Raw genomic sequence first — 23,829 nt, 5'->3', positions numbered from 1 at the left:
ATTTGTTTCATATGTTTTTTTAAATTATATTTTTTTCCTATAACTTCTATTTTACAAAATTTGTTTCATATTTTTTTTAAATTATATTTTTTTCCTATAACTTCCCAAGCCATTATACAACATTAAATTAAATTAAGTAACATGAAAACAACATTAAATAACATTAACCAACATACAAATTATACAACATAAAAAAAAACATTTAACAACATGAAAAACTTAAACAACATTTTTAAAAACATTTAACAACATAAAACTTAAACGCCTATACTCCATGCTTCTTTTGGCCCAAAGATGTGCAACAAGATCCTGTTATAGGTACTTGTTTGTGTCACGAGAATGTATCATTCTATAGCGCCTCATGTACTCATTTATAGAGATACTACCAGTTCTTGGATTGAAATGCAAATTAGGCCCATCGTATATTTTTACACGAGCCCTTCTTAACCTATTTGGAGAATCTTGGTCGTCATCGGACTCTCCATCAATATATCCATCTTGCTCATCCTCCACTATCATATTGTGTAATATGATGCAAGACATCATGATGGAGTCCAAATTTTCTTGACTCCACCCTCTTGCCGGTTCACTGATGATCTTTCATCGTGCTTGTAGAATACCGAAAGCTCTCTCAACATCTTTCTGGTATGCCTCTTAGTGTAAGGTAAACAACTTTTCTGCGTCATTCCTAGGGTTTGGAATTGCTTGGACAAGTGTTGCCCACTTTGGGTAGATGTCATCTGCCAAGTAATACCCCATATTGTATTGACGGTCGTTGATGTAGTAGTCAAGTTGAGGTGCTTTACCTTCCGTTAAGTTATTGAAGAGGGGAGAACACCCAAGAACTGTAATGTCATTTTGGGATCCAGGGACTCCAAAGAAAGCATGCCAGATCCATGTGTCATATGAGGCAACCACCTTTAACACAACAATTGGCTTTCTCGACCTTCCGCTAAAGCCTCCTTACCATCTGGTGGGACAATTCTTCCAATCCCAATGCATGTAGTCTAATAACCCTATCATACCCGGAAACCCATTGTCTTCAGATTTGTGAAGAAGCCGATTCATATTTTCTTGATTTGGCTCGCAGAGGTACTCGTATTTGTAAACCTAAACAATTGTGTCACAAAATTGTTCAAGAGTATCAAGGCATGTAGACTCAGACATACCATGGGTTTCATCCATCGAATCAGCTGGGGAGCCATAGGCCATCATTCGGAGTGCAACAATAACCTTCTGATGAGGTGAGAAACCAGGGCAGCCTGCACTGTCCTGCTTCGGAGTGCAACAGTAACCTTCTGACACACCCTGGCCGCAGCCAAGGCTGCTGCTATGTTTTGTTTGTTGCGCCTTACTTGAACTTCTTCATTAGACTCCTCATCTTCTCGTCTCATTTGCACCCATTTTGCTTCTCTTTTAGAATTGGATGAGGACCCCCAGTTGGAATCCGAAGAGAATCCAAAGTTGGAATTCATTGCAAACTTGAATTGAAAGAGTTTGAATTGAAATAGATTGAATTCAAAGTTGTGTGAATTTTAACCCAATATCCACCATATTTATAGCAAAAAAAATAAATTCAAATCCAACGGCTAGCTGACGTCACTTAGTTGTTGGATTTGAATTTAAGTTGTTGTAGTTTTTAAATTCAAGTTAATGTTGTTTTTAAATTTTATTTGTAGTTTTTAAATTTAATTCGTCGTTTTTAAAGGCTAATTATATTAGCACCCGACAAGTTGTTGAACAAACCCCACATACTTAATACATCCCACATTTACTTTTTCAATTAAAAATTATCTTAATACACCCCACTTCCTTCCCTATAATACCATCACACCCCACATTCTTAATATACACCTTACATTTTCTACATACACCCACACATTTCTCAAATCTTGTAACACTCATTTTTAATTTTGCCGAATAATTTCAAGCCATCTAAACGTTAGTTTGCCGAATGATTTCAAATTAAATGATTTGAAAAAAAATGTTTAGGTTCATTTGAACGTTTTTCAATAACAGTAATAATGATTTCAAAGCTACCATGTTGTTTTCATTTTCTTGTGCATATTTTGGTCGAACCAAGTCGACCTGCAAGAAAGCACCTTATGAATGTCATTGACTCAATCTGCAATCAGTTCGCATGCCATGGTTTTTGAATTATGAGATTCATAAGTGCTAATTCTTGAATTATTAGATTGAGTGAGATTAAATAATTATCGATGTCGTCGAAATCACTAAAACAAAGAAAAATATGAAGTCTTACCTCATGTAAAGCTTTCGAAACACCGATTTCATGTTCCGGTCAAAAATAATTTTTCTTAATCAACATGTTTGTAGTTTCAGTGCTTAGGGTTTTATTCAACAATGGAGGGTGTGAGGGGTTTTGATAGTTGAAGTAGATAAATAATACGTTAAAAGTGATTTTGGGTGTATTTAGAAATTTTTTATTTTTTTTAAGCCTAATAAGGTCAAAATTGTAATTGCATAGTAGGGTAAATAAGTTATTAATATTAAATTTTAATGTGGGGTACATTCAACATTTTGTGGGGTGCTAATATAAAATGCCTTTTTAAATTTAAGTTGTAGTTTTTAAATATAAGTTGTAGTTTTTGAATTTAAGTTGTTGTAGTTTTTAAATTTAAATAATAAATTATGTTTGGCCTTTTGACCATCGGTTAAAGACGGTTTTTTGTGACATGGCTAAAACGAGTCATATGGCCCTTTGGCTCTCAGTTGGAGACGGAGACAAATATGGCTCTATACTATTCATTAAAATATTAATATCTTGGAGGGTAAGAGGACTAAAATGAGCTCTATGGCCAGCCATCGGTTAGAGATTGCCTTAATTATATGGCTCCAGGTAATGTACTCTTGCTAGTGTAAAAAAAAAAAAAAATTATATATGTTGTCCTTAGTTATGAAAAAAGGCAAAGTTATAGTTTCCTTGTCGTGATAGCCAAAACTCACAAGTATAATTCGCGGAGTTTAGAATGGAAGGTATTGTTTCGACGAGATGGGATGTGTATAGTTTCGGCATTGTACAGATGGAGGCATTCACAAATAGGAAGTCAACTGATGAGATTTTTGTTGGGGAATTGAATTCAAAGTAATGGGTTGCAAGTTCATTATTTCCGGATGCAATTGTCGATATTGTGGATTGCAGTTTACTTGGGACAAAAGAATATCATGATTTCTTGACGAAGAGGAATTGTTTTATCATCCATTTTGAGTTAAGCTCTAGCTTGTTGTGCAGAATCCCCAGAAGAAAATAAAAGGATTAATATCCAAGATGCTGCAGTCACGCTCGATAAGATCAAGATCGAGTTTTTGAAGGACGGTGGAGGAGCACAGCTCCAGTTCTCGTTATTGTTGTGGTGGTTTATACCATGCACGAAAACTGCATTAATTTTTTCTTCAGATTGTGTTGAAGGAATCGAACCGTGGACCTATCCTAATCCTTCCTTGTCCTACCCTCTCACGTCGGTTGGGCTAATCAAATTATCATAAGAGCTTCAGTATTGTGTATTGCGTTTCTCGTTTTCTACATATAGATCAATGATCTCCAAATTTCAAATTATGTTTACATACACAACTTTTTCTTTCGAGTTTTTTTTTTCTCCATTATAAAAACCAACTTCCCAAGATATGACCAATGGATCCGACAATAAGTAAAAATCACTTGTGCATATAAGCTAAATTTATGAACACGTACAACTGTGATCGTGTGAAATGTCTTCGACAAGGGCATGAAGAAGAATGAAGAATCCAAAATTATCACTGCGAAAATGAGTTGGACCTCCTCAAAGGAGTAGGAGTCACAGAAGAGCAATTACTTACAAACGTCCAACAACCCTCCACTTGCTTCTTGCTTAACTTTCCGACATGTCTTCCCATTGATGATGATGAAGAACAACCGCCTTTTCGAAAACTATTCTTGAAGCTCCACACTTTGGTCATAGACTCCAACCGCAGCAGCAGCCACCTCTTCTTTACATTGATCTACGTTGAATTTCCATTTCGACATTAGCATTTTCTCTCATTCCATCCTGATATTATACATAATAAAAATTACAACAGAAGTCTATTATATTTTAGAAATGTATCTAAATATCCTTAATTTGAAGGAAGCTTTGAATTTATTATTGCCACTATAAGAAGCTGAATAACTAAAACTAGCTATGACTAACCTGACTCTGAGTTGATGTTGACGCCATCGGTGGAAGTGACCCCGTGTATGAATAATGTCCACAAGAAACTTCAGTCGCTTCATTCTTCATCCCGAGATCTCTCAGCCGGTTCAGCTCAGGCAAGATGACTGTACTGAGATCTGGTCTATCTTTCTTCCTCAGCTCACAACACTTCAAAGCTAGTTTTGCAAATGATAAAGCCTCTTCAACTGGCCAATTTGTCACTGCAGGATCAAGCATCTCAGCAAATGTACCTTTCTCGATAGCCTTCTCAACTTGGTGGGATAAACCCATTGCAGGCCTTGCGGTAATGATCTGCAATAGCATTACTCCTAAAGAATATATGTCCGATTTCACACCCAACATTCCTGTTTGTTGATACTCCGGATCAATGTAACAAAATGTACCAGCTGCTGCTGTCATCCGGTATTGAGTGACGCTATCAGCTATAGATGGTGGAACTAGCCTAGCCAAGCCTACATCCGCAATCTTACTTACGTAGTTTCGGTTTACGAGAATGTTTCCTGGCTTGAGGTCACGATGCACCAGAGGCTCGGGTTTTGTTTGGTGAAGGAAAAGGAGGGCAGTGGCAATTTCAGCAGATATTTTGAAACGAATTGCCCATGAGATTGGAGGAGTATTGTTCTTGCAGAAGAGGCGGTCTTCTAAGCTTCCATTTTCCATGTACTCATAAACAAGGCATCCATACTCGGGGCAGGCGCCTACTAGGATAACCATGTGTGGATGCCTAATACAGCTCAAAACCTCAACCTACATTAAAAAATCGATATTGAAAATGAAGTTTTGGACAAATGATACATGAGAGTTTTTCCATTTCGCAATCTTCTACTCACTCAAATCAAAGTATGAACTTATTTTCATGCTTTAAGTTAGAAAATTGAACAAAGAACATAGTTTTACCTCCTGTTGGAATTGCCTCTGCCCCTGTGATATGTCCGGCCTCAAGACCTTGATGGCAACAGGAGTGTGATCAAGAATCGCTCTATAAACTGGTCCATATCCACCTTCTCCAATCTTGTTTGAATTGTTAAAGTAATCTGTTGCAATTTCAATCTCTTCAATGGTGTATCTTCTGTACCGAACTTGATTGTTCACCAAAGCATCTATAGCTCTCCTGCTCTCTTCAGCTTCCTGCTTGGCTTTCCTTTCTGCAATTTTTCTCTTCTGTGTTTCCAGATCTGCTAGCCTTTGTGCCATCCGTGCTGCTTCCGTTGCAGCTTTGCTCTTCTGCCTTTCCATATCTGCCATTGCCAGCGCAGCCTCTTCCGCTAGCTTGGCTTCCTCCAACTTGCGCTCTTCTGACGTCCTCCATTTTTGCATCTCCCACGCCTGGACAAAAAAATACAAAATTTCGGGTTTGAAGTAGAATAAACTGCTTTCCAGATCATTGGAAAATATAACCATCTTTGAATGTCTTACATTCTGTTTAGCTGTAGTAGCTTCTTTGCAAGCTGAAGTATACATGTCCATGGTTTGCTTCAGTTCGACCCTTAATCTCCTCATTTCGGCATCCAAGCCAGACTGTAACTTATGCAACATGAGCTTCAGTTATCTATATAAGTTCAAACCATAGAAATGGACATGGATTTTGATGCAAGTAATTGTCAGTATTCACTTTTATCTGTTCTTTATACGTTGAACTTACTGGGGTTTGCGAGTTGGAAGAGTTACCAGAACCTTCATTATCTGAACCATTTGATTGGAAACTAAATGGCCCTGAGAGATCACTGCAACCTGATGCAGAATTCCGATGAGATGAAGTTTCTGACGTGAAGCTTGCAACTGACTGTGTTGGTGAATTTGTTGTGCTGCCAGGCCTATACGCCGTTGGTGGCATTAACTGCTTAAACTCGGTGCTCTTATCTAAAGATACTCTGTCAGAGCTAGCACTGTTTGAGCTCCCGTCACTAAAATGTTTTCTGCAATGTAGGAAAAACTTATTTCTTGTTTCATTGATAACTTTTAGCAAGGATCATTATACAGTAAAGACCCAATTATTTTACTTATCCAACAAGAAAAGAATGCAGCTGCAAAATCGAGATTATATACCTGATGACATCTTCGAAGTCCGACACGCCATGAGTATGGTTGAAAAGCTGTGCCTGTAGAGAACTTTTCCTGGGAGTAACTGCGCTACTTCTTGGTGTAACTGCCCTACTTCTCGGTGTAACTGCATTACTCCCCGGTGTTTGAGGTCTGCTTGCCGACCCTGAAGTCTGAATTCTTCCTTTCGATATGACATATACCGCACAGGTTTCTGGTACAGATTTGAATAAGCAAGTAGGCACATCTGAATCCTTAAATTTTCTACATGAAAGACAAATACCACTCTAGTTGTTAAAAAGAAAAATACATAACATCTCAACTACAAAGGCCTCAAAGAGAGAGAGAGAGATCACCTTGTTATAGCATTGCGACTGGAAGCGCCGACAACAATATTGCATATGGAGTTGTTGACAATATAATCAATGAGCGCACTTGGAACATCGATGTCGTGGATGATCACTTCCTTGGCTACAATCTGAAAAACTCATTGCCATCAATAACTGACGACCAGGTAAACTGATCTTAATCTACGACATAATATCCAATAATCCAAGTGAATATTTGGCAAGTTTTAGTTATTTAGCCATTCATATATGCACAGACCAAGTTTACGAATTTAGGGCACACCGACGGCACTGTATTAGGCTCATGAGGGAAATTGAAAAACCAAGGCACGCATAAGGAGTAAAGACTAATTAAAGAACAAATTCAGGTTAAGTGTTCCTGGTGAGCTACATTACTCAGGTGATTTAGATTTTAGAGGTTTTTAGCATATGGAAATCAAATGATATTAATCACTAACCCCTTTTCGTGCGCAGAATCCTCGGTAGGGAAGAAAGAACTGTTGCAGCTCGTCTTCAGTTGGCGGGCGACCATCTTTGGAAACTAAACCAACATCCTCTGCAAAACCAAGAACACATATCTCAAACGCATACACAATGTGAAGGCTACATATTCCATGACATGACAAGGTAAATAATGATTTATTAATACCGCAAATACATGTTAACAACAAATTAATCAATGACAAAAATTTCTAACACAAGGTTAATTATTTGTGCTAAGGGGGTTAAGACATAATCTTCTAAAATGACGACCCCAAGCCACCAAGACTATCCGTTTTACAAGGGTCAAGGGGAACAATTATAGTGCGCAGTCTTACTCTTACTTTGCGCAGTCTTACTCTTACTTTGCGAGGGTCGGAAGACATAATCTTCTATTTGAACCAAAAAAAAAATTGCTGCAGATATATGTTAGGTTAGTTGGCCAAAGCAGCGTAACAGTCCCGTTGCACAAGAGTCAGAATCCCCTTCCCCATAGATTAGAAAGGTTTAAAATAGAATATCGTTTTTGTCAAATTAAAACATAAAAATATGGATGCAACCATGATTGACATCCCAATTGATCATCATATAATGTTCTTGATGGTGATCACATCAGTAATTGTTAATTATGGTGGTGATAATTATTAGTGTTTATGGTTATGATGATGGTGATGAAGAGACGGATACCTACGAGGATGCAAGCTGCGGTTTCGAACGTGAATGAGGATGCAATGAGAGGTCCTATTGCTCAAAAGATTATCAACTGCCCATTTGACTGCCAATTGGCTGTTCTTGTCTCTGTCAATGGCGACCACGGTGGAGCCGGGGTCCCCGGCCGCTGATGATTGTCTGAAAAGTGCCATCAAAAGCCGAGCACCACCCCCGCTACCACGGAGAAGAAAGAAAATGAAAAAAGTGGTGTGTGGTTGTATGTGTTGTACTAAATTTTGATGATTAAATACATGACATGGGAAAACCAACCTTGATTAACAGACTCAAACAATTTCCGCCCGTCTTTCTAGCATTCAAGCAATCAATTAGAAGTTGCAGTAGCCAGCCTAGGTTGTTCGTTCTCACAGGTCACCACTTCTAGAATATATAGGTACAACTGAAATCTAGTGACTGCAAATTTGAATTCGTAAAAATAATTAGAGTTTGGTCAATTTGTTTCCTTTATTTTTTTAGAAATTTTGAATATTTGAATTTGATTGGACATTGTTAGAGTAATTTTTCGGATGACGTTACCAATTCACTCTATCGTTCGCTATAATAAATAATGTGACAGTATGACCGTCACATTTGCATCACATTCGCACCGTAAAAACTCAAACATATACGTGACCTTAGGTGCAAGGATAACTTCGCGGCCTGACCGCCATATCGATTGAAAAGGTTGTGGCCTTGTGGGTGGGTTGTTTTCAAGTAGTTTTTACCCTAATTCTAATTCCAAAGGTGTTTCGATAACATTTCAAAACTGAAGAACCTAAGCAGAATCTGTTTCATTTGAACCAAGGCACCATATGTTGTGGCCCTTTGATGTTCTTAAGGGCTGATTTGGTATTGCTGTGCTTTGAAAAAAAACTGCTGTAAGAATAAGCGGCTGTGAAAAAAATCAGCAGAGTGTATAGTAAACTTTTTTGTAAAAGTGCTTTTGGAAAAAAAAGCAGTCTGATAGTGGGTCTTTTCACTAAAGGAGCACTGTAGCTCAGTGTGCTTTGAAAAAAAACTAGTTTTCCAAAGCTGCAAATAACAGCTTCAGCTTTTTTCTTTGATTTCAGCTTATTCTCACAACAGCTTCCAAAATAAGCCATTTTTTTCAGTTTACCAAACACCTAAAACCCTCACAGCTTCTTTCATGTATGCTTTTTTTTTAAGCACCTCACTTCCAAACCACCCCTAATTAGCAACTAATTAGCTTCAATCTTAGTTGTCACTTTTGACTACATATTCTGTCACGTCCCGGACCCGAGATCGGTGGAATAAATAATCCTGCACTCGGTGTGCGAATAAAAGTGAAAATAATAAAAAAAAATTAACCATCTCTTATATTTACATCAGAACGTTACACAACAATACAGTTACACTCTAGCTTACATTCCAAAAATCCTCTATACTCCCCATGAAAGTCAACTACTTTTTCAAATTTCTAATTCAACACCAGTCAAATAATTCCTAAGGGGTGAGCTACTAGCTCAGTAGGGCAATAACCACAATGCATTTAGCAATGAGAAAGCAATGATTATGCGTGAATGCAATGTTTCCTCTTCATTCTATCATGTTAACCTAGTTAACAGATAATCCCATTTCTTTTCATTAGTCATATTGTTAAACTCTCAGTCCCAAATCCAAAACCCAAATAGATTGTTTTATCGGACTCTAACCGAAAGGGCTTCACTCTTTTATTTCGTGCACTTTGGGCTGAACATAGATCTTGGTGCCCTGAGAGCGAACTCAACTACTTTTATTTTCATATTTCCATAAATCTCATACTTTCTCAAATTGGGACTCCAACAAATGATCATGTAATGATCATAGTTATTCAATTCCACTGATACTTTCCCAATGAGTCCACAATGCATGTTACAGACTCACAGTTATCGTTCATGATAATTATGAAACAATATTCAAATGACATTTCAAACAACTAATATTCTTCCAGAAACAAGCCAAACACATAAGCATTTGAATCATGTTATCAAATAGTCATACAATTGCACCAATTAACATATACCACATAACCATGTGTATGAAGCCAAATAATAGACATATATAAAGATTCCCCCAAAGCTTAGGGATGGCAATTTAATTCGTCAAACCCGATCCCTGTAGGTAACAAACTGTTTGGGCCCAAAATAATAGTTTGGGCCGAAGGAAGGATCATCCTCTGCCCGGGAGGCCGCGCGGCGAGAGGGCCATGGATCGTTCAACTCGTGGGCTTCCAAGCCTAGGTCGGGTAGATCATAACGCAAGTCAAGTCCTAGTACAATAAGGAGTCTCGGCGGGATCAGTAACCCAAAAAGTGAATCCGGCTCAGTTAAGAACTAGGTTCACAATCCTAGTGAAGATAGGACTGGTCGAGGTGGTGTTGATCCGAAGAGGAAGACCTAGTCCGAGTAGGATTTTAACTCGGATTCAAGATACAGCGCTATAAATAAGGGAAGCTGTGCGTCAGAGAATGCCCCCTGCAAATCAATACAAAACTGCCCTGCGCAAACTCTCAACAACTTGAGATTTTTTCTTTCTTTTTCGCTGACACATCTTCCGTTGGCATCAACAGCACTGTGGAAGCAACCGGTGATATCTTAAGTCGGCATAGATAGCTCTGTCACCGTAGAATCAGTCGATCTCGCAGTATCTTCCGTTGGCATCAACAGCACTGCGGCGAGAACGGTTGATTACCTATCCAGGTCTTGGTCGAGGAGGATTTCCGGATCCTTATTGATTGAGGTCATCTCATTAGCCTTCTCGGCGAAGTGAGGTGTTACGGTATATCGAGCTCGGCGCTTTGCTCGCCGAGTTATTTTATGATTGGATATTCCCAAGTAGGATTTAGAGTTCGGCATTCGGACGGCCGAACCACGTTCACCATTAAAACTTATATTTGCTTCGAGTACTTGTGCCCTTACACTCTGGTGTCGATTCGGCGTGAGTTTACTCTGACGAATAACATCACTGTGACTGAGTCCGACGACGACGACTCGTGAACTTCGTAAGAATAGTAACATTGTCTTCAGGTTCGAGAGCCCCAGAGGTCGAGACGTGTTCCTTTCTCGGCCACAATCGCAAGACGCAGAAGTCAGCCGCGCACCCAACGCAACATCAACAAAATTTACTCCTCGGCCGAGCTCGGCCGACGAGTTGGCACGCCCCGCATTCACCGAAGGACGTAGTTAGCTTATAAATTACTCGGCCTGCGCGCCACGTAAGCTTGGTAGTTTCTAGGGTCAACACAAACCCAAACAGTTCGGTTTCGGGTATCAAATTTCAGGTCTTTTACAATTATGGGTAACCGTTGGGTAAATTGTTCGATTTCAAGTTCGGTTATGGTTATAAGGGTATCCGCTCCGAACCCGTACCCGAACCCGCCCCGTTTTTATTCTTTAATAAAAAATATAATTATTTATTATTTATATTTTTTTATAAAAAAAAATGAAATCTCTATTTTTTTTTCTCCAGCAACTTTAATACTGAAGACTACAAAAGTCTTGAGTGTGCAGTGCACACTTCAAAGCCTTTGAGTTCTTCCAGAATGTACACCTCACTCTCTCTCCACGTTCCTCCCATTTTTGTGCTCTGTGCTTCTCCCTTCACCGAGCACCACACACACACCCGTACACACATGCAAAACAAGGACCACACCACCATCTTTTCTCCCTCATCCCTCACCTTTCTCTTCTTCTCGTGCTCTCTCCCTCACCTCACTTCTCTGCAACTCTCTCTCTCTCTCTCTCTCTCTCTCTCTCTCTCTCTCTCTCTCTCTCTCTCTCTCTCTCTCTCCTCTCCTCACCTCTCCTGAGCTACGCACACACGGCACCACCACCCACACCATCCCACCGTCTCTGGCGAGCCCTCAAACCACACCCTCCAGACCCCCACCAATCTCTACAACCTCTCACTCTCTCTCCTCGTCCCTCTCACTGTTTAATCAGTTAAATTTTAGCATGTTAGCACTTGCTTAATTTTTCATAAGAAGAAATATTATATATTCATAAGGGAAAACCGTTACCCGACGGGTTCGGTTACAAGGAATATTCGTTTGGATTTTTTACGATTTCGGGTACGAAAAAAACAAACGAATTCAGTTATGGAGATGACACATCTGAATCCAATCCGTCTCGTTGCCATCCCTACATTCACCACGTCACCGTCAAAGTCTGTCAATGTCCTTTTGTTGCGTGACTAGAGTTCCTAGTTCAATAACAATACAAACGGTTACTAAATAATCCTCATATAGTAACTCGGTTATATTCCTTATTATAATTAGGGTCCAATACTTTTCTCGTAATCCAAATTTGGTGTCCACTAATTGGTACCTATACTCTTGTCCTAAACAGTTTCCGAGTTTACAAAATACCCCTGAACTTTTGCATATTTACACTTTGGTCCATTAACTTTCTGATAATTACAAAATGACCCATGAGCAGAAACTATATATTTTTTTCATTTAGGTCACTGGTATAAAGCAACGGCAACAGACTTGTTTTTCCTGAAAATTAAATCCAACTTTCAAGCCAAGATACAAAATTCATAAGTGGTACAACTCACATCTTCCATACAAATGTCCTTTAATGTTCAAACAGTATCTGACGAAAACTAACCGTACGATGTATAGACAGAATTAAAGGATCTCTGAATCCTTACAAAGAGGATCTAGCCAGGATCCTATCTCCATGTCGTCTCCCCATTTCAATTCCCTTTGATTTAAGGTCCAATGGCAGCTTGCCATGTGTCAAGCAATAAGAAAATTCTAATTTCTCTCCTTCTCCTTTTCTTTGATTCCATTTATACTTCTGCATGTGTTGACATGGTAGAATGGCAGTACTATTAGAGCAGTTCCACCGTGGGAAAGGTTCCTTCAGACTATTCACTATTTAATCCAACCAGTGAACAATAACTACCCTTAATGAATAACAACTACCTTTTGCATCTCCACCCCTACACTGAATAGCTCTGGCAATAGGTAATAAAATATTAGTATTTTATTTATTTATAAAATAATACAAAATAATTTAATTTTGTAATTTCGGATAAGATTTTTAATTGTTTTCATTGCGCCACGTGTCATTATCCGAAAAGACAATTATTGGTGATGGATTTTGATAAGATTTTATCCAATATCATCGTGCCACATGTCGTTACCTTTTTCAGAATCGTTGAGGATAGATTTCCGATAAGATTTTTAACCAATCATATCGCGCTACGTGTCACAATCTGTTTACAATCTTTGAGGATAGATTTCGATCAAAATTTTAACGAATGACGGCATGCCATGTGGCATTATCTACAACCTAATCCTTTCTGAATCCTCCATATAATCCACCATCCATCCTCAGAAATCTCACACCAATTTTCTGAAGATCTCTATCATTATTCATAGTTTATGCTTCCTTCTTCACCAAAATCAAAATATGTATCATTATTCATAGTTTTTACTTCCTTCTTACAATGTCTTATTCTTCAAGGATGATGTGGGAAATCAATCAGCAAGAGAAATAATTGTTTAACCAATCAGAAGAAATGTTCAATCTTCAGGTGGCCCAAAATGCGAGGGAAGATAATGAGGAGCGTAGAATGAGAGATGACGAAGCAAGAATTGGTAGTCTCACATTCCCGTCGAGTCATCCAAGTTGTGGGTCGGATCTGTAGGCCCAGTCATTCCGGAAACCTTGATAGAAGCATGCAACAACGAGGTATGAAACTCTTGGACGATTATTTTGTTCGTAATAGTGCATTCCCTGATACGTACTTTAGACGTCGTTTTAGAATGGAACAACATTTGTTCAACAAAATCATGATTGATGTTTGCAACCATGATTCATACTTTGTGCAAAATAAGGATGTTTTTGGCGCTATGGGTCTCTTTCCTGAACAAAAAAGTAATGCTGTCTTACAGATGCTTGCATATGGAGTATCTGCAGACCAAGTGGATGACATAGCGAGGAAGGGGAAATCAACCATTCTTGAGTCCCTGATGAGGTTCTGCAGAGCAATCAAATCTATCAACACCGCAGAGTACCTCCGAATACTGAGTTTTTTATTATTTGGTATGTTTATGTAATTTTATTTGGTGTGTTTATGTCATTTAAATATAGATTCTCTTAGTATAAATAAAATAGCAAATTAAATAATTTTACTCTCACTTTAAATAAGGTACTAAATTCAATAAACTGGAAACTGTTGCAGTCCTATTAGATTAGGAATATAATTGTGTAAATCCTAGTAGATATGGGAATGTATCTTATATTCCTATTAGGAGTAGATTACCTATTAAATGTTGTAATCATAAAGGGTAAGGTATTAACTTTTCCTACTACTATAAATAAAGGCACAATGAGGTGGAATAACATACACCCACAATTATACATCTCTCTCTTCTTCTCTCTATGCCGCACTTTCCCTCTCTGGCCTCCATAAGTGTTCAGTAAATTATGTCTACAATAAAAACAACATAAAGTACTATATTCAATAAATAATAAATTACAACCCAAAGTTATTGGAAAATTATGGGCTCCGATTACAAAAAGTACTATATTCATCATCACTTAACCAATTCGAAGATTACTACTAGCTTGTGCCAAGGCGTCTCTCCATGTAATAAACGATTGGCTAAGTAATTTCCAACGACTGAACATCGATTCTTTGTTTCTTTTCCCAACAATTTTCTTGAGAAAATTGGTATGAAAAAGACTCCACATTTCTCGCAACTGCATCTCATTACCCGTAAGAGGATCATGAGTAACTTCAACCCAGCTAGTACACAACGCAACATCTTTAATAAGTGTCCAATTTGTACCTGCATCAGTAGTCATTTTGTTGGAAAAAAATTGAATTGAAACTTTGAGAGAAAGATAGGAATGTGGTTGAAAGTAGTTGAGAAAATATGAAATTGTGATGTAAGGTAGAAGATAATGAGAACGTATTTATAGAAAAGTAAAATCAATTTTTTTAAGGATTTTTATTAATTTTTGACATTTAAAAAAAAATTATTCACGTAATTAATCTCTGTCGTTGGATTAAAAAAAATTTGAATTCCAACACTCCAGATTGTGTCACGTGGCACAACAGTAAGATTTCTGATTTTTAAACTATTTTTTTTATAAAGGTGAATAACGTGGACTGTTGACCTCAAATCCAACGGTTGAAGTTAAATAAGGTTTTAAAATTATTATTACCGTTGGATTTCCAACGGTATAAAACAAATAACCGTTGAGATCCAACAGACGCTGAGGCGCCATGTGGCCTTCAACGGTCACTGACGAAGGCATGCGCACACGGGCCCCAACGGCTGAAGCAAAACAGAAGAAAAACGTGGCTGACGTCAGGGCGACGTCAGCCTTGCATCAAACCCATTTCGAGTTCTCGGGCTGGCAACTCTCCACCAGCCTCTCCCTCGGGCCTGCTCGGGCTCACTCACCAGCACACGCTGGGCTTCATCACTTGAGCTCTTTGGCCTTGTTACTGTGACTGTCCCTCGGGCTGGAGCACACGGTGGAAGTGCTCTTAACACCTACTCGTTGGTTATCCCACCTGTTGTCACGTGGCAAGTCAACCCCACCTTAGCTGTCACTCCGCATGAAAATTAACCTACAAATTCTTCGAGTTTTGAAAAATAATCTAAAACATTCTACAAGTTGTAATGACTCGTAATGACGCCCACTGCCTTCATATGAAAACCTTTTCGATAAATAAACACAAAATATTTTTCCAAACATTTGTCTTTTTCAATAATAATTTTTGGGGTTTAACAAATTCATATCTCAAATCTCGATAGCATATTTTCGATTTTGCATTTTTTCTAATGGAAATGCTAACAACCTATTTTGTTTGGACGTTCATCCTTAACTTTTTTATTTATCCTTCTCATTTTACAATTTGCACAATGATCTAAACCATCTATTTAAAATTTAAAAAAAAAAGTCATTAAGGATGACTAAATCCAAAATTGCCTCATCAATCCAAAATTGTTTAGTCATTAATCGATCTTTGATTATCTGATAAATAGACGAACCATATTATTCAGTTCAAAATTAAAATTAGGATAACATTAATCGAACCATTAACAGATTATGTATGGATTTTTTTTTTTTTTTTTGTATTTTTTATGTTTAAATTGTAACCTAAAAAAGTGACCACTCGGATCATCAAAAAACATTTCTTATAGCTTTTTCGAGCTCGAAAAAGGTGGATAACCGTGACTAGTAGCAGATCTATAGAGAGACCCGGGAGATCTCAGGACCCCTCAGCAACCTTAAACAGCTGCTAGAAATTTTTCGAGGACCCCTCATACTTGAACAAGAGGTTTGTGCTATGTAGGTTGCAAGTTGCAGCAATGTCTTCTTCTCGAAGAAGACAACCGCACGCGGAGAAGAAAGAAAATAGGACCCTTTTTAACTATTGGCCGAAAACGATAATGTTTTGGCCAATTGTTTTAATTTTTTTTATAAAAAAAAATTTAAACAATGGACAAAACACTGTCATTTGTCCACATTGTTTCAAATTCTAGCCCACATATGTCCCCACAGTCCCACCATTCCCCGCTCATCTGCTTCCCCCAATGTCCAGCTTTAACATATTCACCCAAATTCTAATCCCCAACTCCCCAGATTTCAAAACCCTAAAATTCTAAATCTCACCCAATCCCATATTATAATTTTTATTACTCCAACATCATACCTCCACTTGTTTCAAATCTCCAGGCCACCACTATTTGTTCAAAATTCAAGTAAGTTTTTCGGTATTCTAATATAATCTCAATTAAATTATAATAGGTATTGATGGAGATGTTTTAGTCTATTATTGATATGATTGTTGATATGTTTTATGTTTGTATACTCATTTGATCATTGGAATTTAGATGAAATTTTTGTTTATTGGTTAATTGGTATATGTTTTGTGTTTTTTTTTTTATTAAATGTGTAGTTTAGAAATAAGAAATATGGAGAAAATTTTCAAGCCAAAGCCAATAGCACTATCTATTTGTTCGGGTAGTTCGAGCTCAAGATAAAATGAGTGTGACATTAATTTTAATAATCTTGAGAGATCTTGCTAAGAAAATGGTGGAGAAAATGTTACATCAAACATTTGCATATGTATATTTGCTTGTTCAGTTGGCTTTGGTTTTACCGGTTGTAATTGCTTTAGTGAAGAAGACATTTTCCGCTATAAATATCATTAAGGGTCAACTTCACAACAAAATAGGAGATCAATGGTTGAGAGACAACTTAGTTGTTTACATGAAGAAAGATGTTTTTTCTTGTATTGTTAATGAAGCTGTCATGGAACATTTTCAGACTATGAAACCTCGTTGTTGACGCTTAAATTAGGATTTTATAGCTTGTAATGTTGTTTTGCTATGATTTTTGAATGAAATGTATTATATTTAACTTTTCAATATTGTTTTTGTCTATAATTTTTTTGACCTTTATTAATGGGACTCCCGGAGTTTAAAATTCGGGATTTGCCACTGACCATGACTTGCCATCAGTTGTTCCTCTTTTATGTAAATATAAAAATACAAAAAAAAATGATCATTAAAAAACATTTCTAAATTAAAAAAATAATTGAAAAAATAGTAAAACAAAGTTTAAATGAGAAAGTTGCTATCATTTTTTTTTCTAATAGAGAGACACGAAAAATAATGTTATTTTTATATATTAAAATATTTAGAGTGTCACTTGAATATCGGGTGCTTGAAATAATCTTCCGACCAAACTTAACATGAATACTTGAGGTAGACAGACATTATTGGCCCCATAATCTGAATGAAGATCCTTTCTGAATCTCACAGTTCAGAGCCATATCAAGAAATTTGAACAGTTCAGAGCCAAATCAAGAAATTTGAAACAATCATTTAAATCCTAGGGCGTGTTTACCTATCGGGATTGGAATCAAGAGAAACGGAATTGGACATTCCCCAATGCATTCCGACGTTTACTAGCAATTAGGGAATCAAAATTTCTGTGGGGACCACCCAATATTAGGAATTCAACTCCAGAATTGCCCGGAATTGGATTACCTCTGTAGAGGTAGTATTTGAGTTCCGGGTAGAACACTCCATCAAGAATCAAAATTTTGTACCCAAAATACCCATGTATACGATCAAAGCTTCATGCTGTTTCCAGAAAACCAAGCCCCTCTGCGTCCACAGCACCCAACAAAAGAAGAAGAAGAAGAGGAAGACGACGATGATGAAGAAGAAAAAGCAGTGAACCTGAAGCAACTTACTGGAAGGGGAAGAAAGCCCACGTAGCTACAGTGACGCGAGAAAATGTCGTGTACTCTCTCTCTCCTCTCTCTCTTCTGTGTGTGCAGAGCAGAATATGGAACAACGACGAACGCGATTGGAACGGTGCCGCAACGACGAACGCAATGTGGAACGATGCCGCAACGAGATCTGGTCCAGCAGCTGCAGAGAAAAATGGGGGAAACAGGGAGAGAGAGAAAAGGAAGTAAATTTGATCTTAATAGGGTTTAGGATGAAGCAAATAAAAAATGATCAAATTTGGACAATTCTGTGTGATTAAAGACTCTTCTACATATGTCTAGAGCTTCTTTACCAGCAAGAATACATATTTGTAAATTCTGTATAGTAATCAAAATAAAAATAAAACGATAAAAATTTTATTTAAAATAATTAACATATAAAATAAATTGGTTAAAATAGGGGCATTTTAGTAATTGCATTAGTTTTCATTCCGATTCATGTGAATTAGTAAACATTTTATATAGTTTAATGTCATTTCTACTTCGATTCCAGACAGTTTTAGTAAACAACTACAACAGGAATCTGATTCTGATTCCACCTCATTTCAATTCTTCCTCAATCAAATTCCTCCTCAATTCAATTCTCCTCAATTTGATTACGGATTAGTAAACGTGCCCCTATTGTTACCATTGGCTCAAATTCGGATACCTCTCTCCCTCTTATGAACAGTCCGACATTTCAATCCGTTGGATTCAGATTAGGATCTGAATTCCCCTAATCAAACTGTCGTTTTCATGTCCACGGACACGTGTCGTTCACCGAAGTACAGTACGAAAAGTCCAATGTGGGTAGTTGTCATTGCAAAGAAATTTTTAATTGTAGCAGGAATACAGATGGTACACTACGTGTTTTTATGCAAGTAGTGGAAAATTTTAATTTTTAAGTTATTAATATTTTAACACTCATAACCCATAATTTCTATAAGAACACGTGATGTAACACCTTGTATAACGGTCAGATCAAAAAATCTCTCGTCATCGCGTCAGCAGTGTCCTCACCTGTCGGCATTTTCTGTCGCCCAGGGACTTCCCTGTGTGATGTAACATTATACGTGTCACCATTTGGAGTGCGTTGGTAAAAAGCAAAAAGCATTTTCCACAACAACACGAGAATCTCTCCCCTCCTTTGTGTGTGTGTGTGTCTCTCTCTCTCTCTGAGTCAGCCCCCCGATGCCCCAAGAACCAGAGAGAAAGAACAAATTTAGCTGAGGGAGAGAACAGGGTTCTTCAATCCTCACTCGCTGACCATCTTTCTCTGAATTATTTGAAGTCTCATCAGCTTCAGCTGGTAAGAACCCAGTAATTTTTTTCTTCCATTTTTTGTTAATTTTGGTTAGGAACTGATTAAGATCATGTATTATTAGCAAACCCAGATAATGTTATGTCTCTGTAGAATCTGTTGTGATGGTTCTTGATGATTTGGGGTTGCCTGTGTGTCCTGGAAGAAGGAGGAGGAGGAGGAGGAGAAGAAGAAATGTAAAGCAGACAACCTCAAAATTTTTAGATAAGGCTGAGCTGTCTGAGATCCAGGAATGCCCAAGTTACGTGTAAAAAAAGGTTTCACCTTTGTCTGGTTTTCTTGTGATCTTGTAGGGTTAGTTTTCTTTTTCCTAGGTTGTCTCTCATGAACCCTTTTGCTTTCTCTTGTTGGATTTATAGAAAAAGGTGAGATTGCAGTTGTTTTCATTTGCTTATGTGTATATCTAAAGGTTGGCGGTGAGGATAGGGTTTTGGTTTTATGTGGCTGATTTTCTGCCAGAAGGAAGAGTTTGGTGAGCTAAGAACCCTATATAAGAAACTCGATTCACTGGTTAAATCATAAAGTTTTAGTCACTTGGAGGTTATAGATCCATTGTTTCCACGAGATCTGATTACCCCATTGTATTCTGCTCATTTGAGAGAATTGGTGGGTGGATCATTTGTATAATTTGCGGAAGTGGGGATATTGACCGAATTAAGAACTTACCTCCGGTTCGTTGCTAGAAATTTTCCCCGGTTGATTGAAGGCAAATGTCAAATGTTACAAAGATAAGGAGATTGATGGAAGACATGTCTCCAGCAGTTGCAGTGACTCTTAGTTTAGGTAATGCTATATGTGATAGTGCCGGAATTGGAGCCAATGTGGAGTTCACATGGCTAAAGCTTGTAACAGACTTGGGAAACTTGTCTTCAGATTCCTCCAAGGTGATTCCTTTAGAGTCAGTCGCTTGCAGTAAAGGAAGTTCCGATGATATTGAAAGCAAAGTTAGTGTGGTTCCCGTGCCATCACGAGACGATGATGGTGGAAACACTTCTGTTGCTAATAATGTCATGGTTCAAGAAAGTGAGGAAGAGCAAATCTTAGCCTCTAGATTTGATACTAACGGAATTGTTAGTGAGGAAGTGCTGAAGTTAGAGATGGGGTCTGCGATAAGCTTGCCAGATGATATGGAGATTGGAAAAATTAGTGAAGGGAAGATTGTTGCAAAAGCTATTGTCTTGGTAGAATCGGCTGTTGGTAAAATGGCTTCTGGATTTGTTGCAGCAGTAAGCCCCGCTTCTGAGTTATCAGATAAATCTGAATTATCAACCTCTACGGTACTTATCCACGCAAATGGTGAGAAGATTGTCAGTAAAGCAGGCAACCGGAGTGTTTTTGAGCTAAACTGTATTCCCCTCTGGGGTTCTGTATCAATTTGTGGAAGACGACCAGAAATGGAAGATGCATTTGCTGCTGTTCCTCGGTGTATCAATATTCCAATCAAAATGCTAGCCAGTAATCAAGTGTATAATGGAATGAGCCAAAGTTTGACCCACCTAACCAGTCACTTTTTTGGCATTTACGATGGCCACGGCGGCCCTCAGGTACATGCCTTCTCTGTATATTTATTTAATTCATTCAAGTTAAGGTTTATTCTGATGCAACGTACTGTTTTAGGAAATATTTTATTCTGATTTTATATTGTACCATTGAACAATTTCACATTGTTATTGTGCTGAAATATTGGTAATTAACAAACTGTAACTGTAAGCTAAATTAAATAGCATTGTGGTGGCAACACATGATTCTTTACGTCAATTTGTTTGATCTTTTTCCAGTATTCAGATTAGTTCATGAATGTTTTCTTGCATATCTGCAACAGAGTACAAACATATGGCTTGTTTCCTCGGTGGAAAATGATTTGAGTTCTGTCTCCTCGTGCAGGTTGCTAACTTTTGTAGTGAGCGGCTCCATTTGGCTTTGGCCGAAGAGCTTGGAGTCATTAAGGATGACTCTGGTGATGGGATTACGGGAGAAACTCAGCAGTTGCATTGGGAGAAAGCATTCACTAATTGTTTTCAAAGGGTTGATGATGAGATTGGAGGAAAAGTAAGCAGAGGCATCATTGAAAGCAACACAGATGCCTCTGAAGTTAGTTTTGAGCCTATTGCCCCAGAAACTGTTGGGTCTACAGCTGTGGTTGCATTAGTTTCGTCATCCCATATTATAGTTGCAAATTGTGGTGATTCAAGAGCAGTTCTATGTCGTGGCAAACAAGCAATACCATTATCAGTCGATCATAAAGTAAGCATGTGTTTATGGTGTACACAATTACATGTTTAGTACTGAAACTTTCTCTCTTTGTAGAAACCAATCTCCTATCATTTATTTACATTTTCATTTTCATTATCGTTCCCAGCCAAACAGAGAAGACGAATATGAAAGGATTGAGGCATCTGGCGGCAAGGTAATACAATGGAATGGGCACCGTGTTTTTGGAGTTCTTGCAATGTCAAGGTCCATTGGTACATCTATACTTACCCTGATTCTGTTGACTTTTCTCATATTTGTCCACTCGAAAAGATAAAATACAAAGTTCTTTCACGTTTCCACTCTTTTAATTACTTATGAGATTTGTTAAGTAGGCTTGTGTTAGTTGTCTGCTAACAGAAAGCATCAGTGAGGGGCAACCCGCCCATACGACTAACTATGATCATTTCCTCCCACTAGCTCAAGAGCTTTTAATGCGCATTTAGCAAGCAGTTCAGGTGTTTGGCCATGAGACCATGACAAAGCAGTTTGACCACTTTTTCCTTGCGCCCCCATCCTTGGAAACAAGTGACTCTTAAAATAGGGGTGTGATATCCACACACCCCTTTTTACTTCTCCCACACCTTTTTGGTTTTCGACCGTCGGATCGGATGAATTGAAGAAGATCAACGGACAGAAATTAACAAGGGTGTGAGAAAAGTAAAAAGGGGTGTGTGGATAGCACACCCCCTTAAAATAATGTAACGATTTACCATGAGTGTTCGCAGTATGTATGAACATTCAGTTGCTTGTCTAGTCTTGTCAGAACAAATGGATTACAGTTTTTTATTAGCATTTCCCATCTATATGTTAAACTCAATAAGGAGCTTAACATTGTTTTACTCTTATAAATCTACAGGGGATAGATATTTGAAACCGTGGATAATTCCAGAACCAGAAGTCATGGTTGTCCCTCGAGCTAGAGATGACGAATGCCTTATTTTAGCTAGTGATGGTCTATGGGATGTTATGACGAATGAGGAAGCTTGTGATGTGGCTCGAAAACGCATTCTGCTATGGCACAAAAAGAACGGGGCTACACCTCTTGCGGAAAGGGGAACGGGAGTTGATCCTGCGGCTGGGGAAGCTGCTGCCTACCTTGCAACCCTTGCCCTCCAGAAGGGAAGCAAGGACAACATCTCTGTGGTTGTGGTGGACTTGAAAGCTCAAAGGAAGTTCAAGAGCAAATCCTAAAATTCGGAGGGGAACTATTCACCCGCATCGGATGGTTTTGGCTATCTCCTTACTATCTGAAGAATAATTGAAGAGCGTGGTTCGTTCATTTTCTCGTCGGCTCAATGTGTGTACAAGCATAAAAATTTGTATGAAAATGAGTTTACTTCGGCTTTAGATGGAGAGCCACTCGTAACTCGTTTGTATTTTGCGCACGTTTTCGGATTTCTTTCTGTTCTGTGGCCTCTGCCCTTTCTTTTAGGGTAATCCAATTTTGGACCTATCTTTTTTTGTTATAAAAAATTATGGACCTATACAACAACAACAACAAAGCTTTTTTCCACTACGTGGGATCGGTTGTATGAATTTTAGAACGTTATTGCACTCGGTTTTGTGTCATGTCTTCTGTTAGATCCAAGAACTCTCAAGTCTTTTCTTAGAGTCTCCTTCAAAGCCTTCCTCTACCCCTTCGACCTTGAACCTCTGTCCCGTAATCGCATCTTCTGATTGGAGCGATAGTAGGCTTTTGTTTCACAAGTCTAGACCACCGTAATCGATTTTCTCTCATCTTTTCTTCAATTTCAGCTACTCCAGCTTTACTTCGGATATCCTAATTCCCAATCTTATCCTTTCTCGTGGGCCCATACATCCAACAAAGCATTCTCATCTCTGCTACATTCATTTTATGTACGTGTTGATATTTCACCGTCCAACACTCCATGCCATAAAGTATTGTTGTCCTTGTTGCCGTCCCATAAAAATTTTCCTTGAGCTTTAGTGGCATACAATGGTCACATAACACACTCGATGCATTCTTCCACTTCATCCATTCAGCTTGTATTCTATGATTGAAGTTTCCATCCAACTCTCCGTTCTTTTGCAAGATAGATCCTAGGTAGCGGAAGCAGTCACTTTTTGGTACTTCCTAATCCCCAATTCTTACCCCTAACTCATTTGAGTGTCTTCGTTCGCACTAAACTTGCATTCCATATACTTTGTCTTTGACCGACTTAGGCGAAGACCTTTAGATTCCAACACTTCTCTC

At 38.2% G+C, this 23,829-nt stretch overlaps 2 protein-coding genes across 9 annotated transcripts; one reads left to right on the top strand and one right to left on the bottom strand.

Moving 5' to 3' along the window:
* Positions 1–3,665: 3,665 nt before the first annotated feature.
* Positions 3,666–8,122, bottom strand: LOC103453690 (U-box domain-containing protein 35-like). Its single transcript, XM_029108290.2, has 9 exons — positions 7,770–8,122; positions 7,057–7,154; positions 6,608–6,729; positions 6,258–6,515; positions 5,854–6,127; positions 5,628–5,729; positions 5,109–5,537; positions 4,188–4,958; positions 3,666–4,046 (listed from the first exon to the last, which is right to left on the bottom strand). The coding sequence occupies exons 1-9, from the start codon at positions 7,939–7,941 to the stop codon at positions 3,990–3,992; spliced, it is 2,283 nt and encodes a 760-aa protein (XP_028964123.2). The 5' UTR covers positions 7,942–8,122; the 3' UTR covers positions 3,666–3,989.
* An 11,016-nt stretch (positions 8,123–19,138) lies between these two features.
* LOC103453589 (protein phosphatase 2C 50-like) lies at positions 19,139–23,130 on the top strand. Of its 8 annotated transcripts, none has more exons than XM_070804931.1 (6): positions 19,170–19,349; positions 19,507–19,618; positions 19,721–20,905; positions 21,246–21,605; positions 21,721–21,826; positions 22,471–23,130. In XM_070804931.1, exons 3-6 carry the CDS (start codon positions 20,072–20,074, stop codon positions 22,803–22,805), a joined length of 1,635 nt encoding a protein of 544 aa, XP_070661032.1. In that variant the 5' UTR covers positions 19,170–19,349; positions 19,507–19,618; positions 19,721–20,071; the 3' UTR covers positions 22,806–23,130. The 8 variants fall into 8 exon arrangements, with proteins under 8 accessions (XP_070661035.1, XP_070661033.1, XP_070661032.1 ...); XM_070804935.1 differs by having other exon boundaries at positions 19,182–19,349; positions 19,426–19,618; XM_070804936.1 differs by having other exon boundaries at positions 19,196–19,349; positions 19,455–19,618.
* The last annotated feature ends 699 nt before the right edge of the window (positions 23,131–23,829 follow it).

The sequence above is a fragment of the Malus domestica genome, chromosome 09 (genome assembly GCF_042453785.1).
Source record: "Malus domestica chromosome 09, GDT2T_hap1".
In the NCBI taxonomy this organism is placed as follows: Eukaryota; Viridiplantae; Streptophyta; class Magnoliopsida; order Rosales; family Rosaceae; genus Malus; species Malus domestica.
Note: the sequence above shows the minus strand (reverse complement) of the source record. Positions and strands in the feature narration are given on the sequence as shown.